This window comes from Cynocephalus volans, chromosome 10 (assembly GCF_027409185.1).
Source record: "Cynocephalus volans isolate mCynVol1 chromosome 10, mCynVol1.pri, whole genome shotgun sequence".
NCBI lineage: Eukaryota > Metazoa > Chordata > Mammalia > Dermoptera > Cynocephalidae > Cynocephalus > Cynocephalus volans.
The window spans coordinates 96,488,540-96,514,591 of NC_084469.1; the positions used below are offsets into that span (position 1 = coordinate 96,488,540).

The window sequence follows — 26,052 nt, forward strand, 5'->3', positions numbered from 1 at the left end:
CGGACGTCCCTATATGGGATCCGAACCCGGGGCCTTGGTGTTATCAGCACCGCACCCTCCCAGGTGAGCCACAAGCTGGCCCCTATTTTACCACAATTTTTAAGAATGATGATTAGGGAGACTTTTCTACGGCATGAAATGATGGGGAGATGCTCAGGGTATGACGCTTTGTTCGAACAGAGTGGGACACACAGCCGTGGGTTACAGTCCCCGGTTTCGTCTCCTCTTGTCCTTTCCCCCGGTTCCCTGAGCTGGCTGGGACTGGGCAGCGAGGAGCCTGTGGGGCATTGGGGACGGGGGCAGCCCAGGGACACTTACTGTAGGACGCAGTCTGGGATCTGAACGTGCTCCATGGGAATGAGCTGCTGCAGATCTTCCAGGCTGTGCACATACTGGATTTTACTGATAAACTTGACGCTGGTAGGAAGAGAGAGGGAGAGGTCTGAGATCCAGCTGGCAGGGTGGTCACCCAGTGTCCAGAAGGAGTGATGGTGGCGGATGCACGTGGGAACCCACTCCCTGCCCAGTCCCCCCGTTCCTCCTGGGGTGGAGAGAGCCGATCCCAGGTCTGGCTGCAAAGCCATGTGTCCCTGTGGAGTGAGGATCTGGTTTCAAGGACATAGAGAGGCAAGAAGATTCTATTGGACTCTAAGCTGTGTTTTGCATCATCTCTAAGAGTCTCTTGTCTGTATTAATTTTTACCAAGAATGTGTCCTTCCGTGTCACTGTCCAGGACAGCAGCAAAGATCATCTGGGCGCTAGAATGGGGCAGGTGGGATTTCTGATCCCCTCTCTGTTTTTTTGGAATAAATGATTCTTTCCTGTTCAAACCCAAACTCTGGCTGTCTGGTACCACGAGGTCTTCATCACCAGTACATTGCTTTGAACTCATGGTAAATTTTTTTTTTTTAAAGATGACCAGCAAGGGGATCTTAACCGTTGTCTTGGTGGTGTCAGCACCATGCTCTCCCAAGTGAGCTAACCGGCCATCCCTACATAGGATCCGAACCTGTGGCCTTGGTGTTATCAGCACCGCACTCTCCCAGGTGAGCCCTGGGCCGGCCATGGTAACTTTTTAAAAAGTTAAAGGAAGCCTACATTTGGCAAAATGTAGTATAAAAAACTTAAAGAAAAAAAAAGAAGATGACAAAATAAAATAAAAAACAAACAAGAAATATCAGGGCCAGCCGGTTAGTGCAGTTGGTTAGAGCACAGTGTTACAACACCAGGGTCAAGGGTACAGATCCCCATAAATGCCAGTCAAAAAAAAAGGAATGACACAAAAAAAGAAAATACAAACAAAATCCTCATTTTTTTCAAGGCAAAGTAAAAATTTTAATGATGGGGCACACAAGGCGAACAGTGCAAATGTTAAGGAGAACCAAAGGTATATAAAACGGGTGCCAAGAAGTTTTCTATTTTGAGAGATTCGATACAAATTCGTCTTCAGCTTTCTGGCTTCCAATGCAAAGAGAGACGCATGAGGAATGATAAATTCACAGCATCCATGAGGGAAAAATAAACCAGTTCCTAAGCAGAAGCAGAAGGCCGACAGACAGTGACCAGGGAATGACAGTCACAAGGTGGCCATCGGGTACTGGAATGAATGACCTCTCCAACTGCTTTAATGCAGTTCAAATTTACTTTTATGATTTCAAACAACAACAACAACAATTATCTTCAGAACAGGAGGTCTCCCTGCAGCGAAGGAAGCCTAAGGGTGCATCTTACAAGGGTTGTCTAGACTCCACCTGAAAAGTCGAGGTCCAGAGGCTCTGCCGTCAGACTGGTGTGAATTCCTAGGAAGTTTCTTTATTGTGTACAGAGCTGACACCTGCGGATCTGAGAGCTGGTCTATAAACACAGGCACAAGTCACATAAAGACGACGGCATTCCACGGCTGGAAATTGGTATTCATGCCTTGGCAGAGACAATGTCCTCCTGTTCTGCCTGTAAACCGAGTTTTCCCTCTGCTGGGGACTGATGTTCCCCCAAAATTTAGTCCCCACTGTGACAGTGTAAAGAGGATGGGAAATCCTACTGTAGTAATTGAAAGGTGGGGCCTTGGGCAGGTGATTGGATTGTAAGGGCCACGCCACAGTTCACGGGTGTGGTTCTGAGGGCTTTAAAAGGAGAGCACATGAGAGTCTCTCTCTCTGCTCCACCATTTTCTGCCATGTGAGACCCTGTCATGCTGTACAGCCACCACCAAAGAGAACCCTCACCAGATGTGTCCCCTGGACTTTGGACTTTGCAGCCTCTGAAACTGTAAGCAATACATTTCACTTCCTTACAAATTACCCAGTTCCAAGTATTTTGTTATGAGCAGCAGAAATGGACTGATATACCTGCTCACTGGGGGGTCTTAGGAGAATTCCAGTCAAAGATAAGGCACTTCCCCAACATTTAGATCATCATCGAACAAATAGAAGTTTCCTTGTAGTTATAGTCACAGAAACTCAGGGTTGAGTAGCAGCTCACAATCAGTCTCTGAACTCCTTGGCTTTCAAATGGGGATGTTAACTACCCGCCCCCCAGCATTTTTGTTTTTGTTTTTGGGGATCTGAACCCTTGACTTTGGTGTTTTAACACTTTGCTCTAACCAACCGAGCTAGTCGGCCAGCCCCCCTTTTCCTCAACATTCTCCATGGTAAAAGAAACCAAAAGCAATAGAATCGTCTACATTAAAGGCAAAGGCATATTTGTTACTGGATTATGGAACAAAGAGTACGAAATGCAGTTCTTTCAGACTGGAGTGCGTGTTCGCCATTGTGCTTGGGCAGGTCATTATTAACACAACTGATCTATAATTAGTGTATTATTCACCAATTTTCACTCATACACAAATAAGTGCCTTTATTTCCTTAAGAATCCTTGAGAATAGAGTCATCTTCTTGCAAACTGTGCATTATGTATTATGCAGTAAAGATTGAACTCAGCAGACTTGGAGTGCTCAAACCCCGCACATTGCAAAGAAAGAACTGGCTCTCGACACGATCCTGGGAGATAATCTATAAACCTTTGGATTATCCTGTCTGTAAGAGTGTCTTTTTTTTTTTTTTAGTTTTTTTTTTTTTTTACATTGTTTTTGGTGGCTGGCCAGTACAGGGATTGAACCCTGGACCTTGGTGTTGTTAGTACCATGCTCTAACCAACTGAGCTAACTGGCCAACCAAGAGTGTCTTTGTTTACCTGTGGCCTTAAGCCCTGCCAGATCGTCTATGCTAAAGATGTGATTTATGGTGGGGGCTTTGGGCCACATGCTGCCAGTTTGACCTCTGGAAGCCATGAGGGGCTGGAGGGGCTGGAGACTGAGTAACAGTGTCAGCAGTAGGCAGCTCCATCCCTATGTGACCAACCCCCCAATAAAAACCCTGAACACTGAGGCTCAGGTGGGCTTCCCTGACTGGCAACACTTAGAGTTGTTTCACATTGTTGCTGGGAGAATTAAGGGCTGTCAGTAATGCTCCGCCAGGTTAGAACAACTGGAATCTTCCTTCTGCTCTCTGCTGGACTCCTCTCTGCACCTTTTTCCTTTACTAATTTTAATCTGTATCTTTTTGCTGAAATAAACCATAAGCCTGAGTATAACAGCCTTTCTGAGTTCTGTGAGTCCTTCTAGTGAATCACTGAATTTAAGTGTGGTCTTGGGGACCCCCAACACACACATGGATTGATTTATTGCACTGTGGGCCCCCCAATGAGCATGGGGCCAGGAGTGGGTAAACTTCTTGGAGTCCCAATGGCCCCCACATGGATACTGGATTTGATGGAGCTGGGATCACCTCTGGGAGAGTGTGGTGGGCTAGCACCCTTGGTGTGTGACCTCTCTGAGCCTCAGTTTCCTCATTCATGAAATGGGCATGATGACATCAACCTGCCAGGGTTATAGTGGCAATGACTAAAAAGTCTCTGACATTCAATAGTTGAGAGATGGTTATTTTTCCCATGTGTGTTGCTTAATAAGAATATTCTAGTGGATTGAATTATGTCCCCCCAAAACTCACTGAATTGTGTCCCCCACATTTTATATATTAGAGACTTAGCTCCCACTGTGACTGTTAAGAGGCTGGAAGATCCTCTTATGGTCATTGAAAGGTGGAGCCTTGAAGAGGTGATTGGATTGTAGGACCTGCAGTAGCGAATGGATTAAAAATGGTGGTCAAGGGGCGTGGTTGTGAGGGCTATAAAAGGAGAGGAGAGTCGCTCTCTCTCTCTCTCTCTCTCTCTCTCTCTCTGCTCTCTCTGCTTCCACCATCTTGCTATGCGAGACCCCTGGGTCACTGTTGCCACCACCAGATGGACTTTGGACTTCCCAGGCTCAGAAACTGTAAGCACTAAATGTCGTTTTTCTTTGTAATTACCCAGTTCCATGTATTTTGTTATAAGCAACACAAAATGGACTAATACAAATATATACATATATATGTATTTGTAATTTAAATCTGTTTAAAGGCAATAATACACATTCATCACACAGAAGCCGGAAAACGCAGATTAAACACACGCACAGGTGGCACACACAGTTGACAACCTCATTGTCTCACCTGATGAAAGGGCGGGAAATGGCCAGCACCGTCCGAATGAACCAGGAGGGGTGGACAATGATCAAGGACTTCAGGTTTTTCCGCAATCTGTGTGGGGAGGCAAAGGTGGCCAGATGGGATCTGGGGTGATCCCTGGGGGAAGGGGTGGGGTTGGGGGAGCAGGAGAAGGGATGGAGAGCTAACTGCAGGCAGCTTACACTTCCTCCTTTATTCCACAGGTCTCCAGGTGCCTGTCAAATCCCTGCCCCCATCCAGGACTTGTGGGTCCTGTGGCAGGATAAAGACACAACCTTCAAGTCCCTAAGACCCCAAGGTGGATGGGGTAAGGGAGAGACCCCCCTCGCTGTAGAGAAAGTGAACCAGGTGGGGAGTAGCCCAGACTGTATTCTCACCACCTAGTGCCCGAGGGGGACCCGCCGCTGCTCTGAGCCTCCCTGCACTAACCTGGGCACAGGATAAGTCAGCTCTTCAACTGAAATTCGTTCTGCAGCTACGTATGCACAGTAGCTAAGAGGTGGAGACAAGCCAAGTATCCACTGAGGGATGAATGTATAAACACACGTGGTCCATCCACACAATGGAATATTCTTCAGCCTCAAAAAGGAAGGAAATCCTGGCACGTGCTACAGCGTGGATGAACCCTGAGGACATTGTGCTCAGTGACATAAGCCAGTCACACAAGGACAAACACTGTGATCCCACTCACAGGAGGTCCCTAGAGTCGTCAGATCCACAGAGGCAGAAAGTAGAATGGGGGGTGCTGGGGGCTGGGGAGGGGGATGGGGAGTGAGTGTTTCATGGGGACAGAGTGTAAATTTGGGAAGATGAGAAAGTTCTGGAGATGATGGTGGTGACGGCAGCACGGCCATGTGAAGGTGCTTAATGACACTGAGCTGTGCACTTAGAATGTGATCTTGTTTGGAAATAGAGTCACTGCAGATGTAATTAGTTCAAATGAGGTCATACCGGAGTTGGGCAGATCCTTAATCCAACATGACTGGGGTCCTTATAAAAAGGGCAAGTTTGTATGCACACCCACACACATGGAGAATGCCACATGAATACAAAGGCAGAGATCAGGATGTCGTGTCTGCAAACCAGTGATCACCAAAGACGCCAGCAACCAGCAGAAGCTGGGAGAGACACGTGGAACAAGATGCCCCGCACAGCCTCACAAGGAAGCAGCCCGGCCAGCACCTTGATTTCAGACTTCTGGGCTTCAGAACTGAGCGAGAACAAATTTCTGTTGCTTAAACCACACAATTTGTGGTGCTTTGTCACGAAAGCCCTAGCAAAGTACCACACCACCTTCCAGAAAGTCCTCACCACTCTGGGTCCCTTGCTCTGGCTGATTCGTCATGCCCCCACTGGCACCCCTTGCCCCCCTAGGTGGTTCCCACGCCCACCCCCTCACCTCCTGTCAATCATCTGGTAACACTTCTTCAGCCAGCCTATGCCGGGCATCCTCCGCCGGGGGGTGGCACCATTCAGGTACACGATCATGTAGTCCTCGGCAACCAGGAGCTCCAGGCTGCTGATGACGTACCTGGTCCCGGAGTGCAGAAGACAGAGATCGTGCAGAAGACAGAGACCCAGCAGAAGGGGCCCAGGGTCAGGACACCTGCAGCTCCTGCCTTCTCTGCTTCCACCTTTGCCTTGGCCAGGCCAGCCACACCTGTTCAGGTGTCTGCTGTCCTTGCAACACTCCCGGGCGGGGGGTGAATGTGGATCACCCCAGCCCACCCCAAATCAATGTCGGTGGGCATAAGAATAGCACCAGCTACCATTGTATTGAGCACTTCCTAGGTGCCAGGTGTTTATATACATGATCACATTTAATGTCTCCAGAGATTAATGCTGAGAGTTGGGCGTTAGCTCCATCAACAGCTGGGGAATAGGAGACTCGGGGGTGTGGCAGACAGGCCACACAATAGGGATGTAGACAGATCACAGCCTATCCCCCTCAGCACTGTGGACATCAGGGTTGGATCACTGCCTGTGGTGGCACGTCCTGGGCACTGCTGAGCAGTATCCTGGGCCGCCACCTACTCCATGCCAGGAGCTCCCACCAAATTGCCCTGACCCCTTCTTTCTTGCCAAATCCTGCCCCTTTCTGTCCTGTCTGACCCAACTTGGCACCCAAGTTCCGCTGTGTAAGATGGAAATCTTACTATTAGGTTGCTATTATTAACAATAAAACAAGGAACCATGATTTACTGAGCTCTTATTATCATGTCAGGTGCTTCATATGCACTATCTGTATCTGTCATAATAAAACTGTACCTGTGTGCCCTTGGCCAAGTCACTTAACCTCTCCGTGCCTCAGATCCCTCACCTCTAGAATGAGAAGCAAAGTTCCAACCCCACAGGGGTGTGGAGAGGCGGGCTGCGGAGAGGCGGGCTGCTTTCACACGCAGGAAGCACTTAGCCTTGTGCCTGTCAGGTAGTAAATGCTCAATAAATGATAGACGAGGAGGCGGAGGACAGGGTGGACCAGAAAGGCCACCACCATCCTGAAGGGCCAGCAAGGGCCCAGATCAACGTCTGCTGGCAGCCGCGCCCTCCCTGGTGCCAGGCAGCGCCGCTCAGAGCCCTTGCATGCTTCTTGCAGCCTTGTACCCCCACCAGCCTGGACATCTCAGAGCGGTCGGCGGCCGGCCCCAGGCTGCCCACGGCAGGCGGGTGACTTACAGGAAGAGGTTCTCCATGATGTAGTGGTAGTCGGGCGAGCTGCTGTCTGGGAGAAAGCAGGCAGCAAAGACGATGATGGCATTGAGACCTTCGCCATAGTACCCTGGGGAAAGGCAGCCAGTGAGTGGCCTCCAGCCCTGAGCCCTGAGCCACGCCGTGCACTATCTCCCATGTCCACCTCATCTCTGGCCAGCCCCTTCCCACTGCCCATGTGCTCAGGAGGGTACAGCTCTGAGTCACGGCAGCCTGGCCCTGAGGGGTGACAGCCAACATCAGAGGCACCCCCATGTGGGCACTGCCCATGGCCCCACCCTCCGTGGATCAGATGAAGAGACCGAGGTCCAGGGAGGGGCACTGACAGGTCTCCAGTTGTCCAGCAGTCCCAGCCGGAGCCGGGAGGGGGTGCTGAGGGTGCTAGCCTCACCTCCATGAGTGACCACCTTCATGTAGGGCCGGGTCATGTGCAGGTCGATGCGATGCTCCTGTTCCCCGATGATCACTGTCCGCCACAGGCGCCCGTTGGCAGCACTGCCGTCCTCTGCCGCACCGTCCCCAAACAGATCCGCACTGTCCCCGGGCATGTTCTTGGCAGTGGCCACAGGGGTGTCATCTGGAAGCAGCCAGGGGTGGGGGGAGAGAGAGGGACAGGACACCTGAGTCTGGACATCTCCCAACCTCCTGCCAGACCCCCTCCTGTGGCTCCCTTTTTTGCTGGTGGCCGTGTGTCCTTCACTTCTCTCCATCTGGCTGCTCTGCTCACCGATTTTCCTCTCCCTTCTACTTGCCCTTTCAGGCTTGGTTTAAACACCACCTCCTCCAGGAAGCCTTCCTGGACACCCCTTTCACTAGTCTTCCAGAATGTTCTGTTGGTTTTAGAGGCCTGTTCTGGGGAAAACGGATTCTAACAGAACACTCCAACCAATTGCACCCCGGCAAATCAGGCAACCTAGATGAAATGCACAGATTCCTAGAAACACAGAGACTACCAAAACTGACTCAGGAGGAAACAGAAAATCTGAGTAGACCTAAACCAAGTAAGGAGATTGAATCACTCATCTCTCCCAACCAAGAAACGCCCAGGACCAGATGGCCTCATTGGCGAATTCTACCAAACATTTAAAGAATTAATACCAGTCCTTCTCAAACACTTCCAAAATACTGAAGAGAAAGAAACCCTTCTAAACTTATTTAATGAGGCCAGCACTACCCTGAGACTGAAGCCAAAAACATCAAAAGGAAGAAAAGCACAGACCAATATTCCTTATGAGTATAGATGCTAAGTCCGTCCCACTACCCATGGGGTAAAGTCTGAATCCCATTGTGATCTGGAAGGCCTGACCCTTGCATTCTGGCTCCTGATTTCAGCTTCAGTCTCTCTTCAAATGCTCCCCTCCCAATGCCAATGCAAATGTCTCTCCCTGAAGACCCCGAGCCTTCTGGATTCTGTACCTCTGCCTGTGACCAGCACTTTTCCTGGAGTGCTTCTTGCTCAAAAATATGAATTACTTGCATACAGTGCAAAATTCAGAGGCTATAGTTACAAAGTGACAAGCGGGTCTCCCTGGTGTCCCATCTCCCAGCTAGCCAGCCAGCTCCTCTCTGCTCAGAGCCCTGCACTGAAACCAGCTGGACGGCCATCTTCACCCCGTCTCTGCCTACTTTCTACTTGTATGTTTGTTACAATCTGGCACAGGTGCCACCTCCTCCAGGAAGTCTTCCTGGATGGCACCCCAGTCAGCAGGCTGCCCTGCACCTCCTGAGCCCTATCAGCTGTGTCCTGGCCACACTGTACTCTTAACAGTCAGTTTCCATGTCTGTATTCCTCCAACAGACGTGAGCAACCAGAGGGCCACGGGTGAGCAGCTCCGTGTCCTCGCTCTCTCATTGCTGGAATAAACTACACTGAGTATAACAATGGTGTTCCATGACTGGAAACCGATATCTATGCCAGCTTCCCATTGTCTCCCTGGGCATCTCTCTCCCTCCTGGGCCACAGGCAGAGCCACGGATCCTACACTTTGCCGATCAACTCTATCAGGCTGGGAGAAATGGAGGAACTGGGAGTCAACAACTCATGTCCAGATATTAATTCTTTTTTTTTTTTTTGAGTATACCTCATAAGTTTATTCTCAAGGGCAATTAAAAATCCCCTTCATAAGGAGAACCATGAACATTTTTATTAATCATATTTATAATACTAACAATGTTTGGCTGATGATGTAAAAATACTTAATCACATTAGATACATAAAAAAGAAATTGAAGATTTTAAGATCTCAAAAGGAAATTAAGATGCAATAGGTTTCTCTAAATAAGAATGTCAAATCCAGAATTACAGAATATATAAAGAAATACACATTCTAATATATAAGACATTTTACTATTATTATTTTACTATATTGCATACTAGTGAATACACCAGATTGCATTTTCTCAGGTGACAAATGCCAAATGAGGCATAGGTCTCTTTGATTTCCCCAAGAACCTCAATGTCATCTGTCTTTTGGAGGATTCAGTTTCATACGACATCTGGATACTGTCCACGAGGATACCAACGGTGCTTAGTAGTAAAGAACATTTTGCTAAGTTGTTCTATCATGGGTCCTTGCTTAAGTTGTTCACCTTTTTCTTCTAATCTGGTTTTCAGCACTTGATCATGTGTTTCTTCATTATTATGCACAGGATCTGGTCGAGGGATAGGTTTTGTGTGTTCATATGGAATGTCCACAGAAGGGTGGTAGCATACTATCGTCCTGCCATCGGATGTCAAAGCAAGCTCTACTTTACAATTATAGTCATCTAGAAGAGAAGAATACGTAGATTTATGACAAACACAATATAAAGCTCCATTTTGGATTGGAAATAAATGTTTCAAGATAGTTTTCTTTGGTATCACCCATTTTACGGCTCCTGCTGCTGCCATGGTGTATCACGATGCTTATCAGCTGATATGAAGAGGAATTGCTTTTAATATCTGCTTCTAGGCAAACCAATTTTCATCCCTCAACAAGTCCTCAACGCGAGGCCACCATCTTCTCTCAATCCGGGTCCTACGAGACACCGCCCAGCGCGCCCCCAGATATTAATTCTTTTTAAGCCACAGAACACAGGAAGGTGCTCGGGGGGTGCAGGTCAGGTGACCCGAGGAGAGCCGCTTTCTATGAACGATTTGCTGTGTGATGTTGCCCACCGTGTCTCCCTCTCTGGGCTTCTCAGTGTGCGTAACCTCTCTTAAAAGAGCCAGTTCTATCCCTCCTCAGGACACGGCGTGACCCTGTGCCCAACTGCTCAGGCCAACACCCAGGTGGACCTTTAATTTTCTGCCCCATGTCCCCCCAGCAAGGGCTGCAGGCTCTGCTTCCAAGGGGAGTCCCGAGTCCACCCACTCCTGTCCACCCCACGGCCACACCATCTCATGTAATGACACCCTCCCACCAGCCTCTTCTCTGGCCTCCCTGTCCCTGCAACTGTCTTCTGTTCCCTGGCCATGACAGGGAGGCTTCCACAGACATATCGGAGATGGATCGGGTCGCTCCTGCCGCAGTTTTCTACCACACTGGGAATAAGGGCCAAACTCCTGGCCATGGGTTCCTAGCCCCTGCGAGGCATTTGTTCTGGTCTTGGGAATTTCAGCTTAAATAACACCTACCCGGAGAGGCCTGGCCCCACCACCCTGTAAAGGGACCCCCCACGCAGTTACCGAAACCCAAGGTCTCTCCCCCTCGGCACTGTGGACACCGGGGCTGGATCGTTCTTTGTGGCGGGGCGTCCTGGGCACTGCAGGTGCTGAGCAGCGTCCCTACCTCCACCAATTCCATGCCAGGAGCATCCCCAGTCGCGACAGCCACAAATGTCCCCAGATGTCGCCAAGTGTCCCTTGGGGGGCAGAATCTCCCCCTGCCCTGGTGAGAACCCCTGCCTTCTCCCATCCCCACTTTATTTTCCCGTGGCACCGATGACCAATACTCTTGTGCATATTAAGCATCTAGCGTCTGTCTTCTGGACAACCTACTCATGCAGGTAGGGACCACCTACTCCCGTCAAATTCCCACCGTGTCCCTGACACCTCGATCAGGACCTGCCCCTGAGTTAACGCTTAGCAAGTATTTGTTATCTCAATTGCCTGCAGTTTGTTTGCATCTCGGTGGCCTTTGAGAATCCAATGAAAGCCGCATCCCCCCAAAATATCCACAAGTCCACAAGAAAGATGTGCCTCAAGTTGGCAGGGTGGATGGACCCTCCTGGGGCTGTTCTGTGTCCCTCCCACCCCCATTAGATCCTCTGCCCCACCTGCCACTCTCTGAGTCTATGGGGACACAGGGATGGCTCCAGAAAACAAGCCTTGGAAGCCAAAAGGAGACCTCGAGCCAGATCTGGGCTGGGCAGGGACCACCGAGAGACCCTCAACCATTACCTTCCCATTCCAGTTCATTGCCGTTCCCCAGGAACTCCAGCGAGTCGGTCTCATCGGGGGTCTCGATGTCATCCACATTAATATCCAGGTCATCAGGGGTATCCAAGAAGTCGTCAGACAGCAAGGAGCCCTCGCTCTGGTCCAAGGAAATGTTAATCTCTGGGGCCACCAGGGTCTTTCTTTTACGACGTGCTCCACTGAAGTTTAATGTGTTGGGAGGGGCTGCGGGGAGCAGGACAACAGAAAACCCCGTTGGCATCTTTTTCTTTTCCTCCCCAATTCCTGACCCGGAGGAAGCGTTTTAGAGCGCGGGGCTGGGGAGGGGAGGCTACACTCCAGCCCATAGTGATCCCATCGTGCGGCATGATGACGACTCAAAGAACGTCCACTCATGACAACAGTAAATGTTACGACCGCCCTCCTGCGGGGAGGCCCATGCTTGGACGTTGGGTAGACCTGGGTTCAAAGCCTGACTCTGCCACTTACAGAGTAAGGCTGGGCCTGGGAACCAAACCGACTCCATTTTCCCTGCACAGGACACTTTGTCACTTTTCTACTCCTCAGTCATGAGACCCCCCTGCACATGATCACCCATGGCCCACCCTGATAAAAGAAACAAAGAGGGGAACAGATAGTCACTGAGTTGCAAAAACCCTGCCCAAGGCTTGTTTACTGTAATTGCAAACATTAAGTTACAGATTAATCTTAACACCCCTTTAGGAATTCCCTCGTGCACAAAGCTTCAAGGTGACTGCTATAGTGACCCTCCTGGGGTGACAATGATGAATACACCACTGCCATCTCAGGCCTACTGAGCAGGCACAAGGACCAAAGCCCTAACTGAGCATGTGCCCATGATGCCACCAGAAAGAACAGAATGGACCACCTGCAGTGGAGCTGGCCTGCACCGCCTAACTCCTTTCCCTATAAAAGACCCGGAAGAGCTCCCCTCGGGGGGCTAGCTTTCCTGTGGCTACCCCCCTTATGCATAAGTCTATCTCCTCTTTTAATAAAGCATTGCTTGCTTTACTGCTGGGTGTGTTGTTTAGTTCTATGACCCAAGAGCCTAATTCGGTACAAGCCAGGAGGTAAGGGGACTCTGGGTGACAAGGATGGCCCTGGGATTTTATCCATGTGGCACACATGCTGCTCTAATATCTGCACCAGCAAAAAAACCTTGGGCACCAGAGAAGACCCCAACTGCAAGAAACAAGTAGCCACTGGGACTGTTTTGCTCCCGTGTATCCGCTGCTGGTAAGTCTCTCCTGGAGCCCGCAGCCTAGACGATTCTGACAAGACGATGCTTTATTCTCTTTTACTCTCCTGCTTTCTTTCCCTTTTCTTCCTCTTTCAAGTGACTGCCGGACAACTACAGCATAAACTCCTCTCAGCCTGTGAGAAGCTGCTCCCTCTGGCTGGCAACAGCTTGTCCCGAGGGGTCACTAGCAGAGGGGTGGCCAGTCCTACACTGAAGATCTTGCTTGAGCAGGTTCCCCAGACAGGGGATTCATGAGAGTGTTGGGATTCGTTCCCACCCTGCACAGCGACTGGAAGTCCAGAAGCCACTAAAATTCTCTGGACCTTTCTCTGATCTTCTGAGCCCTCTCCTGCTGTTTGGCTGGATTGCATCACTGCTGTAGAGGTGCACCCTGGGGGCTCCCGGCTGTGCTTTGTTTCTCTGATTTAGAAAGTGGACCTCACTGTGCTTCTTTTTTCTTTGTTTGCTTGGTTAGATGTTTAGTTGAGTACTGGTTATCTGGATAAACTTTTAATCCTTGCACCAACTTTTGGACTTTTGAGTCATTCGTTTAGTGCACGAGGGCGAGCCAAGCCTGGTCTGTCGGCAACCCTAGCTTTGCGACCTCAGAGAGCCACCTCCTCTCTCTGACTGATCTTAGTTTTACCATCTGTAAAATGGGACTTGTAGGAGAGCAGTCAGTCAGGGTCTCATGGATGACATGGGGACTAGACCCCAGGCAGCCTGCCCTGCCACAGACAGTGTCATCTTGACCACCATGATATCGATACAGAATGTGCTCAGGATTTCCCTAGGCTCAAGTTTCAGGGCATGCCTCCGGGTTTCCAGTCACTTCCTGAGGTCTCAGGCCGCCTCCTCTGAGCTCTCCCTGGGAGGAAAGTTACTGTTGCCAGTTAGACCTATTCTCAGCACCAACACAGAAAATGAGACCACAAGGGGCTGCCTTTTGCAAATCCAGAGGCTGGTCATGCTCAAAAGAGAGCACAGAATATTCTTGAATATGCCTGGTGCATATATCTGGGAACCACCCCCTTAATTGAGCATTTGTTAGAGAAACTATAAAAGCCAAATCCCAGCCCAAGGCAGAGCTGTTGCCCACTTTCCTGGAGGCAGCCTGCACGTGGCTGGCTGAAGTGTGGATACTTTGTATCGAACCTACTTGCAGCAGCAGCAGCTGCTCACTCTCTTGAGCCAGTCTGCACTTTGTACTGAAATTTAAGTTTGTTTCTCTCGCTTTTGTGTTAGACTTGATGCCTGTACTGAACTTTTCCTGTTCAGCTCGGTGTGGGCCCTGCTCGGTCTCCGCAGCATGCCGCACCGTCTCTGTGCAGCCTGTTTCTTCTCTGTTACATTCACCTTGTTCTCACTTTCTACTGTGACTGTGCCTTTGAATTCTTTCCCGTGGTGGAGTCAAGAATCTGGTAAGAGGACTGGGTGGGTTGAGGCCGACTATCGGGCCCCTGGCCCCTACACCAACATCAATATATGGGCCTCCTGAGCAACCGATCTGCATATACGATCATTGTCAGGCTAGCGGAGGTCACCTCTGGACATGGTCGGCAGACAATGTTGTGTTTGACTTTTTAATCACTAACATCTTTTGATCAGGTCTTTTGAGGCAGGTTCTGTTATATTCTCCCTTAATAGATCTATAAACAGAGGCACAGAGGGACAGGGTCCTTCCAGATAGATCACTCTGGTGCCGGTCAGGTGAATAGTCTCCATGATCTAATTAGCACTTTCCCCTAAAGACTCTCAGCCTGGACTCTGGTCTCCCTTTAAGACGGTTTCTCCTCCTGGGACAACCCCAAGGGGTTAAAGTCAATCTGAGAACAAGCTGGACCCCTCGGGCTTTACCTGGGAGAAAAGCCATCCTCTGTCCCCAAAGCCAGCTGGGGGAAAGAGGCTGATCTTCTAGAGACCAGGGGAACTCACCTCCAGTTTCATGAGCAGCCAGATGAAGACAGAATAATAAACACATCCTCCCTCATTGGATGACGATGCTCATTTATCCATGATTAAATGGAAGGGCTTCTTTATTTTGTTTTTCTTTTGAATTTTTTGGTCCCTAAATAGGTGGGCAGTGGTAACAGCTGCAGGAGATGGATATAAATGTGTGCTTTGGCAGAAAATGATAAAAACAGAATGATCTCATTAACCAGTTGTCTACTAAGTGCTGGGCACTGATGTAACTTCCAGATCTCACCATGACTTTGTGTGGCAGGAAATGTTCCCATTTTACAGATGCAAACAGTGAGGTAGTGACTGGCTTTAAGGCCACCTTGCTGGTGAAGACCCCAGGTCTCTCGGCTCACCTTGCCTCTCAGAGGGAGTGGGTTGGGGGTGGTGAATTAGGTGAGTTTGATAAAAACATTACTGTCTCCTCTTGATGGGACAAAGCTGAAGGTCACAGCCTGGTGACAATGACACAGAAGGTGTTGACGTGACACTTGTCACTAGCGGGGAGGTAGTAACATCATCATGTGGGCCCAGAGAACAGAGCTTTGAGCCAAAGAGGATTATTCATAGCCTTAAATCGAATGGAATTTACCCTAAAAAAAAAAAGAAAAACATCTAATGGAATTTTCCCTGACAGATTTCAGACCTGCTGGGGCCCATGATCCCTTTCTTCCTTTCAATTTCTCCCTTTTAAAATGAGAACATCCAGCCTGTGGCTGCCCCGCCATGGTATTGTGGGGGTAACTTGTCTGGTTTCACAGGTTCACAGCTGGAGGGAAATTTCATCCCAGGATGGATCATACCTGATTCAAATGATACTCTACGGAGATGAGATTATGGACTTAAAGGTGATGCTAGAATAGGTTGAAACTTTTGGGGATGTTGGACGGTGTGAATGTGAATGTATTTTGCAGGCAGAAGGACATGCAGCTTGGAGGGACCAGAGGGCGGAGTGTCAGGGGTCAAATTGTGTCCCCTGAAAATTCGCATGTTGCAGTCTGGACCCTCAGGACCTCAGAAGGTGCCCTTACTTGGAAATAGGGTTATGGTGATGTCATGAGTTAAGATGAGGTTATTCTGGAGTAGGGTGGGTCCTAATCTAGTATGACTGGTGTCTGTATAAAAAGAGGAAATTTGGATACAGACACACACACAGGGAGAACGTCATGTGAAGACAGAGGCAGAGATCGGGGTGATGCGTCTACAAGCCAAGGAACCCCAGAGATGCCAGAGAACACAAGAAGCTGGGGAGGGGCCTGGAATATTCTTCTCCACAGCCCTTCGAAGGAGCCAGCCCTGCCCACGCCTTGATCTCACATTTCCAGCCTCTAAAACTGACAGCGAATACATTTCTGTTGCTTAAGCTTCCCAGCCTGCATATAGATTTTGGTGCATATGGGGACCCTTAGTACCAGGAGGCCAGAGTGCTTGCTGGCTGTTGGGGCTCCTGGCCTTGGGCTGGACACATCTGGGGGACCTTGTAATTGTTCCCTCTCCCTGGCTGGCTTTGCCCATGTCAGGCCTGTCTCCTTCTTTCATGGCCTGTCCTAAGCTTGGGGTTCTGGGGTGACCAAGGCTGACTCGGTCCCTACCCCAGGACTCCCAGGCTGATGAAAGAGGCACTTTCCTTTGGCTGCTGGAGGCTGAGACACCAGAGACAGCAGGACAGGGAGCTGGCAACCTGGTAAATGCTGCTTTGTTATAGGGCTGGGGAAGCCGGGTTCCCCCCTCAGGGTCTAGTAGGGAGAAAATGAATCATCGCTCTCAGGCAGCTCCAAATGCTGAGTGGAGCGTGGTTATCGCTGATCTTCCCGGGCTCATGGCCCCTTCCTCCATCTGCAAAGCCAGCAGTGCAGCCTCTTCCAGCCTCTCTCTGCCTCTGACACTCCTGCCCCCTTTTATGAGGACCCTGTGAGGACACTAGGCCCCCGGGCAATCTCGGATCCAGGATAATCTCCTGGTTTTTAGAGGTCTTCAGAGAAACAGAACCAATACAATGTGTGTGTGTGTGTGTGTGTGTGCGCGCGCGTGCATGTGTGTGTGCGTGTGTGTGCGCGTGCATGTGTGTGTTTATATAGATGGATATACACATACACAAGGGGTCTTCAAAACGTCATGGACGTTCTTATTATCTTTTAATTCTATTTTCCCACGAACTGCTAAGAGAGACTGATTGTAAGGAATTAGCTCACGGGACCGTGGAACGGGTGAGTCTGAAGTCTGCAGGGCAGGCTGGCAGGCGGGACACCCAGGGCAGGGCTGATGCCACAGCTTCAGTCCAAAGGCACTGCTGGCAGGACTCCCTCTGCCTTTGGGACCTCTGTTTTTCTTCTCTTAGGCCTTCAACTGCTTGGATGAGGCCCACACACACTATGCAGGACCATCTGCTTTACTCAAAGTCCACTCATTTAAATCTCAGTCTCATGAAAAACACACCTGCACGGCAACATCTGGAGTGGTGTTTGACCACATAGCTGGGCACCATGGCCTGGCCACGTGGACTCATAAAATTAACTAGTGCATCTTCCCAGCTCAAGGTCCTTTACTTAATCCCATCTGCAAAGTCCTTTTTGCCATGTCAAGGACCATCATTGGGGATTGGGATCTGAATCCCCCAATCAGGGATTAGGATCTGATATGTCTGGAGCCATTGTTCAGCCATCCACGCCTAGGAAGTGGGACCTTGTTAGTAATGCCCCCACCCTCCATTGGAAACAGGGCCCAGAGTGGTGACAGGACTCTGCCTGAGGCCACCCTGCTGGGATTGACAGCACAGGTTAGAGCCCAGGCATAAAGACCCCCAGCCAGCTTGCCCTTCTCTGTGGCCTGACTCTGGAGTGACCAGGTATCCTCAGCATCCCCAGAAAATTGGGACAAGCTGGTCCCCCTACCTGGCTCTTGGGCACAGTGTGGTACAGGGGTGGGCGAATGGCTGGGCAGACCTGGCTGTCACTGCTGTGTGACCTCAGGGACGTGGCTATCCCTCTCTGGTCGGACTCTCCCCTCTAGAGTGGGTGTCATGATGGGCTACACAGGGCAGATGCAGTCAGAGCAGGGGTTCAAGTAGGACTCAGCGAGGAGATGCTGGTGAGGAGAATACAGGGTTTGGGGCAGCTCCTCTGGCCACCCAGGATCCCCTGTCTCCGGTGTCTGGGGCTTTAGACTCCCAGAGGCCAAGAACCCTCAAAGACCACCCTCGGCTGTGCTGACCTCCTGCCTGGGTACTTTGCATGTATCACCATGTTTAGTCCTTACACACCCCCTCTGTGAGAAGCTCACAACCTGCATTTAGTAGAAGAAACATTGGAGGCACAGAGAGGCCGAGCAACCAGCTCAAGGACACACAGCAACCCAGCTTGCCGTCTCTATGACAGTGCCCTCACCCACCGCAGCTGCTTTCCTCGCAGGCCCCCTCCCCTGACATTCTGCCCATGGTGTGTGGCCTCTGACACGTCTACACTTACAGCCCCCGGCAGAGCTGAAACCTGAAAAGTGCACCCGTTCCTGAACGCATGGAAACTTACAGGATGTGTCTTCCGCCGGGCTGCCCAACAATTCCATCCCCGTCTCTTCTGGGAGCAGCCTGCGGACCCAGTCGGGAGCAGGCATCGGCCACCAGTCACCAGACATCCAGCCAGAGGAGTCAGGAGTGACCCGGACAGGTCCGGCCAAGTGAGTTCCAACAAAAGCAACAAAACGCATTTAGTTCTGGGGAATCATGGGGCCCAAATACATTTCTTTCTTGGTGCAGGAAAATCATAAAACACCAACACGGGGGGACTTTCAGATCATCAAATTAATATTAAGCTTTTCGGGGACTGTTGGATGGGGAAAGCTGAGGCCCAGAGAGAATGAAGGTTTCGTCTAGCGTCACATGGCTTCACATACTTTGGAACTTAAGTGGAATTCTCTTTAGTGTGACTCTGTGCAGTTTGGTCTCTGATGAGTTGTTGACCATCAAAAGCAGCGAACACAACGTCTGAAGCACACAAGAAGGGCTGGCCAATTTGCTCAGTGGTTAGAGTGCAGTGTTAGAACACCAGGGTCAAAGGTTCAGATCCTCATACCGGCCAAGCCAACCCAAAAACCCAAAAAACCACAAAGCACACAAAAGGCAACTGTTAAAGCACCCACGACCAATGCTGGAATGGTTGGGGCAACCCAATAAATAATGGAAGATTGGATTGTAACTCAAAGGTTAAAATAAATGTCCATGAGCCCATACCGATATAAACAAATGATTGGATAAATCAGTAAGGAGGGGAGAAGACACAAACCTCCTGTGCAGAAGCATTGTAAATATTTTATGGAATTATCCACCCTCAAGGAGGCAGAGAGTAAGTCCCCACTGTCCATGTGCAAAGTGACTTCCTTCCAGAGGGTACTATATGGGAAGGGGAGAGAAAGAGGAATATCACAGCGGACAGAGCTACCGAGCGCACTTCAGCCAGGTGATCAAGGATCAGCAGCGATAAGTCATGGTGGTGGTGGGGACACTTGAACCTTGATAGGATGTCACAAGAAGACACTTCACCTTTGTGGTCTTCCTCCCCAAAGCCTGTCACCCCTGCCTAACCATGAGAACAACACCAGGGAAATCCCAAAGGATGGATATTCTACAAAATACCCGATCAACCCTCCCCAAACCTCTCAAAGACATCAAAAGTAGGAAAGTCTGAGAAACTGAGACAGCCCAGAGGGGCCTAAGGAGATGTGACAACCAAACGTCACACAGGATCCTAGGGCAGAAGAAAGGACACTAGGGAAAAAGGACTAAGAAAATCTGAATGAAGCTCGGACTTCGGTTACTGGTAATGTATCGTTATTGGGTCACTAATTGGAACAAAGTCACGCTAACTCGTGTGAGAAGCTGATCACGGGGAGACTGGGTGCTGCGTCTCAGCGAACTCTCTGACCACCTGCCCAACTTGTCTGTATGCCTAAAACTGTTCTAAATGTTAAAGTTTATTTTAAGAAATGCAGCCACTAATGCATCTACGTCCCTCTAATGCTGCCCTGACGTCCTGTGTGCAAACTGCATGGCTGAGCATGGATTTGCAGAAGCAGCCCTGGTTCTCTGGCAGTCCCTGTGCCCCTTCTTGGAGTGACAGCTTGGACATCTTCAGTCTGCCCCGGGTGCTCTGGCGACTTCCCTCTCCTGGGAAATACTCAACTCCAGGCACACGGAGCTGTCAGAGGTTCTAGCTGCAGGGTGTGATGAATCAGGAAAGTGAGTTAATTCATCTCTGCAACCCCAAGTGCCGGCTCAGTGGAAAGGTGGGGTGGGGAGCTGTCTAGATGGGAAGGATGCTAGGATGGTTTTTCTTTTCCTTTTAAAAACCATGTATTCCCTTCCCTCTGTTCTGCTTAGGGCGTGAGCTGGCAACCTCCTCAGGGAGGAATCTGTCTACGCTTCTTTCCTTCCCTCCTGCCCTCTCTCTGGTCTCCATCTGCCCATTCATTACGTGTTCTTTGAGTAACCACTGTGTCCCAGGTGCTTTGGCAGGTCCTGGATGTAAAGGATGAGTCAGATGTCACACTACTCTCGTGGATGTCAGAGGTCAAAATAGAGTGGACGTCCAAAGGAAATGAGAGTATCTGTCTACACAAAAACTCCCGCAGCGTGATTCACAAAAGGCAAAAAGTAGGAAAAACCCAAGTGTCCATCAATGGATGGATGGATAAACCCAACGCAGTCCATCCACATACTGGAATATTACTCAGTCCTGAAAAGGAGCAAGGCTCTGACACATGCTACAACGTGGATGGACCTTGAGCAGATCATGCTTAGTGACAGACAACAAACACGAAAGGCCACATAGTGTCTCATTCCATTTATATTAAATATCCAGAACAGGCCAATCCACAGAGACAGAAAGTGGATTCGTGGTTGCCAGGGGCTGGGGGAGGGGATGAGAAGTGACCGCTAAAGGGGACAAGGTTTCCTTTTGGGAAATGTCTTAGAACTAGGTAAAGGTGGTGATTGCACAACACTGTGGATGTGCTAAATGCCACTGAATCGTGTACTTTGAAATGGTTCATTTGTTATGTGAATTTCACCTCAATTTTTAAAAAAGCAAGCTTCAAAGTCAGAAGAGGTTTTAAAGAGGTAGATCGGGGCTGAAAAATCAACCCACACGCCCAGGGTCTGGAGTGTAGGAAACACAAAACCCACTGACAAGGTTCCACAAAATGGGGCTACAAAATCATAGACCGATGGCTGATGCACCCCATCTAGTTCTGTCCTGCTCACACGGCATTTAAAAACTTAAAATTTGCCACCAAATCAGAGATGTGACACAAAACATCTAGGTTTCCATCTTTTGTTGAACCAGGAGACCTTTCCTTCCACACTGGTGACAATAGACAGAAATTGTCCCATGCTCAACATCTGGGTGTTGGAATTTCCTCCCGGCTCCTTCTCTCCTTTACGCTGCCTGCCCAGTACCTGCCAGCATCGGAGGAGTCTACAGTTCCTGTTGAAGAATCATCTAGAATCATAACTTAGACTGTGTACAGGGTGTTCACCGTGGGCCAGGCACCACACTGGGAGGCTCACAGTATGATCTTTTTTATTCCTCGTAGCAATCCCATGAGGCAGGTGCAAGCCCACTTCACAGAGGAGGAAATCGAGGCTGGGCCAGGGGAAGGTGGCCAGGTCGGACCTTGCAGGTGGCAGAGCTGAGATTCTGGTCATTGCCTTTGGTCATTGTGCTCTACTGCCCCCTTGTGACCTGCCGGCACATATGCACAAACCCCAGAGGGGATGACAGGGAAAAAGCCCACTGGCCTGGGGCACCACTTGGCCCTGTCCAGCCACCAACTCCTCCTATAAGAGGAAGACTCAGCTGCTTTGCAGCCGGCACTCTCTTGGATTCTCACCAGGATGTGATTCAGCCTCCCAACCCTGGAGGGTCCACGCAGATCCTACATTGGCTGGTGGACTGTCGCTGGGCTGCAGCTGAAACGTTAAGGCATCCCAGCTGCACGGTGCAGACGGAGAAACTGAGGAAAGCAGGTGCAACATTATGGGTGCCCGGGAGAGGCCTCTCTTTGGCGCTATGCATTTGGGTGGTGCCTCTCCTCTCTGAGCCTCTGTTTTCCTCATCAGTAAAATGTCCATGTCACAGGTACCTGCTTGTCATTCATTTAATAAATCCACGTTAGGTGTCTGGGCTGTGGGATACAGTGCTGGATGAGACAGATGCAGGGTCTCTGCCATCGTGGGAGTCCAATCTGGGGAGTGCCATGGGGAGTGGTATGTGACAACCTGTCTAAGCGATATACCCTGGTATTTGATCAAGCACTAATCCAGGTGTTGCTGTGAAGGTATTCTGTAGATGTGTTTAACATCTGCAATCCGTGGACTGTGAGGAGAGGAGAGTTCCTCGACAACATGGGATTGCAATCTTCATGCGGTTAGAAAGCCTTAAGAGCCCAAACCGGGGTTTTTCTGAGGAATCAGCGATTCTGCCTCTAGACTGCAGCATTGGCACCTGCATCAGAGTTGCCAGCCTGCTGCCTGCCCTGCCGGGTTTGGATTAGCTGCCCTCATAGGTGTGGGAGCCAATCCCTGGGAATAAATCATATGTATGGAAGACACTAATTGAGTTAGCAAACAAATGAAGAAAGCAGACGGTGATATTTAATGATGAAGAAAATAACAAGATGAAAGAGAGGGGAGAGGGATCAATTAGCGGGGTGGTCAGGGAGGGCCTCTTTGACTTGTTTTTCCTTTGGTGCTTGGCCGGTACGGGGATCCAAACCCTTGCCCTTTAAGTCAAGACTGCCTCACCTGGAGACTGGGGGAAGGGCATCCCAGATAGAGAACAGAGGTTGGCAAAGGCCCTGAGGCCGAGATAAGCTTGGTGAGTCCAAGGAACAGGTAAGAAAGTACACAGGGTGACCGGCACAGACAGAGCAGGGGGAGGGAGGCGTGGACAGGGGATAAGTGTGGGAAGGCCCCAGGGGGCGCGGTGGCGGTGCTGCATGGGTGGCATGAGGTTGTGAGGCTGAGGTACCTGGCAGAACACCAGAATGCAGTGGACATCCAGTAAGTTTGAGATTATGTTGAATCAGAGAAGCCAACGCAGCAGGGATCTGGGCCCTTTGGAGACATAACACACTAATTCTCGACACAGGAGCTATGGTTTTCAAGGCCAGGTGAGGGCTGGCTGGTTGGCTTGGGTGGTTAGAGCGTGATGTTATAATACCAAGGTCAGAGGGTTTGGGTCCCTCTACTGGCCAGCCACAAAACAAAACAAACAAAAAAAGAATTAGAACATTTTTTTCACCCTAAAAAGAAACCTAATATTCATTTGCAGTCACTCAGAATTTCCAAGTCCACACCAAGGCAACCACTAATCTACTTTCTGTCTTGACAGATTTGCCTTTTTTGGGCATTTCATCAAATGTTACACGATTTTGGAATCATAGAACGTGATATTTTATCTGGCTTCTCTGACTGAGTATCACATTTTTGAGGTTCATCCAGGCTGTAGTGTGTATCAATACTTCATCTGTTTTCATTGCTGAATAGTATTTTATCATATGGATATACCACATTTTGTTTATCCACATTTTGGCTTTTACGAATAATGCTGCTTTGAATACCAGCATACAAGTTTTTGTGTGGACCCTTGTTTTCTTTTCTGGGGCGTGGCTGGCCAGTATGGGGATCTGAACCCATGACCTTAGTGTTATAAGGCTGCACTCTAACCAACTGAGCTAACTGGCTAATCCTTGTTTTCATTTTTCTTGGGTAGATAACTACAGTATTAACCAGGCTGAGCTGCCACAGCAAAATACCACAGACTGGGTGGCTTAAACAATAGACATTTACTTTCTCATTGTTCTGGGGGTGAAAGTCCAAGATCATGGTCGGGTTCTGGGGAGGACTCTCTTACCGGCTTGCAGATGGCTGCCTGCTTTCTCTGTCCTCACATGGCTGAGGGAGAGCTCTGGTGTCTCTTCCTCTTATAAAAACACCAGTTTCTTTGGGATCTGGGCTTTATCCTTATGACCTCATTTAACCTTACTCACCTCTTTAAAGACCCTATCTCCAATACAGTTGTGGGAGGTGTGGTGGTAGTGGTTAGAACTTCAACATGTGAATTTGTGGGGGACATAATTCATTCCAGAGTACCAAGGAATGAAATTGCTAGGTCAGGGCTAGCTGGTTAGCTCAGCGGGTTAGAGTGAGGTGCTGATAACACCACGGTCCAGGGTTTGATTCCTGTACTGGCCAGCTGCCAAAAAAAAAAAAAAAAAAAAAAAACAGAAAAGAAATTGCTGGGCCATATGGTATAAGACCATTTTTAACATTTTTTAAATAAATGTCTTTGTCAAGATATAGTTCACAAACATAGATTTTTCTGGTTTTTTGTTTTGTTTTGCAACTAAAGTCTTTGTACCCTATGATCAAATCCCTCCAATGGTTTTCTGAGAAGTTAAAATAAAATCCAAACACCTCACTAATGTTCACAAGCATTATGACAGTTCCTCAATGGACCCTTCCAGCTTTACCAAAACCTTTCCCCCACTCACTCAATCATCCCGGGATCGTTTGAATTTGCTATCTCCTCTCCCCAATGCCCTACCAAGCCCCACCTCACTATACTGGCCAGCTTCTATTCATCTTCCAGGTCTCTGGTTAAACTCGCCACCTCCAGAAATCCTACCATGGTTCCCCAGGATAGATAAATGAAGTCACCCCCATTATTCAGCTTTATTCTTAAGCATTCTGGTCCTTTCACTATGAGGTTTTGTTTTGGTTTTGGCGGCTGGCCGGTAAGGGGATCCGAACCCTTAACCTCAGTGTTACCAGCACCAAACTCTAAGTGAGCTAACTGGCCAACCCCTACTTTGAGTTCATGGATCCTAATTACAAAAAAAAAATAATAATAACATTTCTTTGTCCTGCTAGATTTGAGTTCCTGGAAGACAAGGTTGCAGCATCTAGTGTTCTCAGTGTTTCTTGTTTATCGCCAGGCACAGTTTTGAGTGCCTTTGGGTGGTGAAGTCTCCTTCAATCTTCACAATCCTATAAGATCAGTACCATCGGGGTGCTCAGTTACCCCAGTCGATTAGAGGTAGTTGCCAATAACACCAAGGTCCAGGGTTCATTAGAATCCCCTTACCAGCCACCCACCAAAAAAAAAAAAAAAAAAATCAGTATCATGATGAGTCCCATTTTACAGAGAGGGAAACTGAGGCACGGAGCGATTAAGTAACCTGGTTGCATAGTATTCAATACTTTTTTCTTGAACGGATTCTTATGTACATCAGGTATTCTGTGGCTCTGGCACATAGTAGGTGCTCAATAAACTTCCCGTAAGTGAAGAAATAATTGCTCTGTGCATTTTGTGGCTGTTAATAATTGTTCTGTGCATTTTGTGCCTGTTAATAACTGCTCTGTGCATTTTGTGGCTGTTAATAACTGCTCTGTGCATTTTGTGGCTGTTAATTGTTCTGCGCATTTTGTGGCTGTTAATAATCGTTCTGTGCATTTTGTGGCTGTTAATAATCGTTCTGTGCATTTTGTGGCTGTTAATAACTGCTCTGTGCATCTTGTGGCCTAAGACCCCCACCCTCCGTGGCTCCCCTTTCCCCTAAGCCCCACGCCCTCGCCCCTCCAGCTGGCAACGGCCGGTCCCTGTTTTGAGTCGAACCTGTCCTCTCACGACAGCCAATGGCTGACCCGCTTAGGCCCCTCCTTCTGCGCTGCGCTCCCTACCTTGAGGCGCTTCTGTCGTGCTATCCAATGACCGCATCGCTACATTATGCCCCTCCTCCCGGGAGGACGGAGGTGCTCAATAACCTGCCCCCTATGTTGATTGGGCCTTCTTTCCTGTGGTACCCAATGGTCTGTCTCCTACGTAAAGCCCCTCCTCCTGTGACAGTCTGTGTCCCGCCCCTCTTCCCTAAGCCCCGCCCCTTCACTTCTTTAGCTCCTTCGTTTCCCTTTTCCACTTTCACCCCCCATAACCTCCACCCCCTCTTATTAGGCCTCTGGGTCACGCCCCTTGGTTCTGCCCGTTATCCAATCCCGTTAACTTGCTCTGCTCCAACCCCTATTCTCATTGGTCACCGTTCTTCTCTGTCCCTGCACGTGATCCTGAGCGACGGACCCGCAGGCCCGTGATGGCGGGCAGGCGGGACTTCCGGCAGCTTTGTGCCCAATAA

The 26,052-nt window shown here is 49.4% G+C and overlaps 1 protein-coding gene and 1 non-coding gene across 2 annotated transcripts; both read right to left on the bottom strand.

Moving 5' to 3' along the window:
* Window positions 1-201: 201 nt before the first annotated feature.
* On the bottom strand, window positions 202-25,662 carry LOC134387513 (caytaxin-like). The gene is made up of 9 exons (XM_063109968.1): window positions 25,604-25,662; window positions 18,393-18,451; window positions 11,652-11,873; window positions 7,663-7,848; window positions 7,239-7,341; window positions 5,962-6,093; window positions 4,548-4,634; window positions 319-417; window positions 202-277 (listed from the first exon to the last, which is right to left on the bottom strand). Exons 2-9 carry the CDS (start codon window positions 18,427-18,429, stop codon window positions 202-204), a joined length of 942 nt encoding a protein of 313 aa, XP_062966038.1. The 5' UTR covers window positions 18,430-18,451; window positions 25,604-25,662.
* Window positions 3,097-3,170, bottom strand: TRNAV-AAC (transfer RNA valine (anticodon AAC)). Its single transcript has one exon. It is a non-coding gene; the product is annotated as a tRNA-Val (tRNA).
* Window positions 25,663-26,052: the final 390 nt, after the last annotated feature.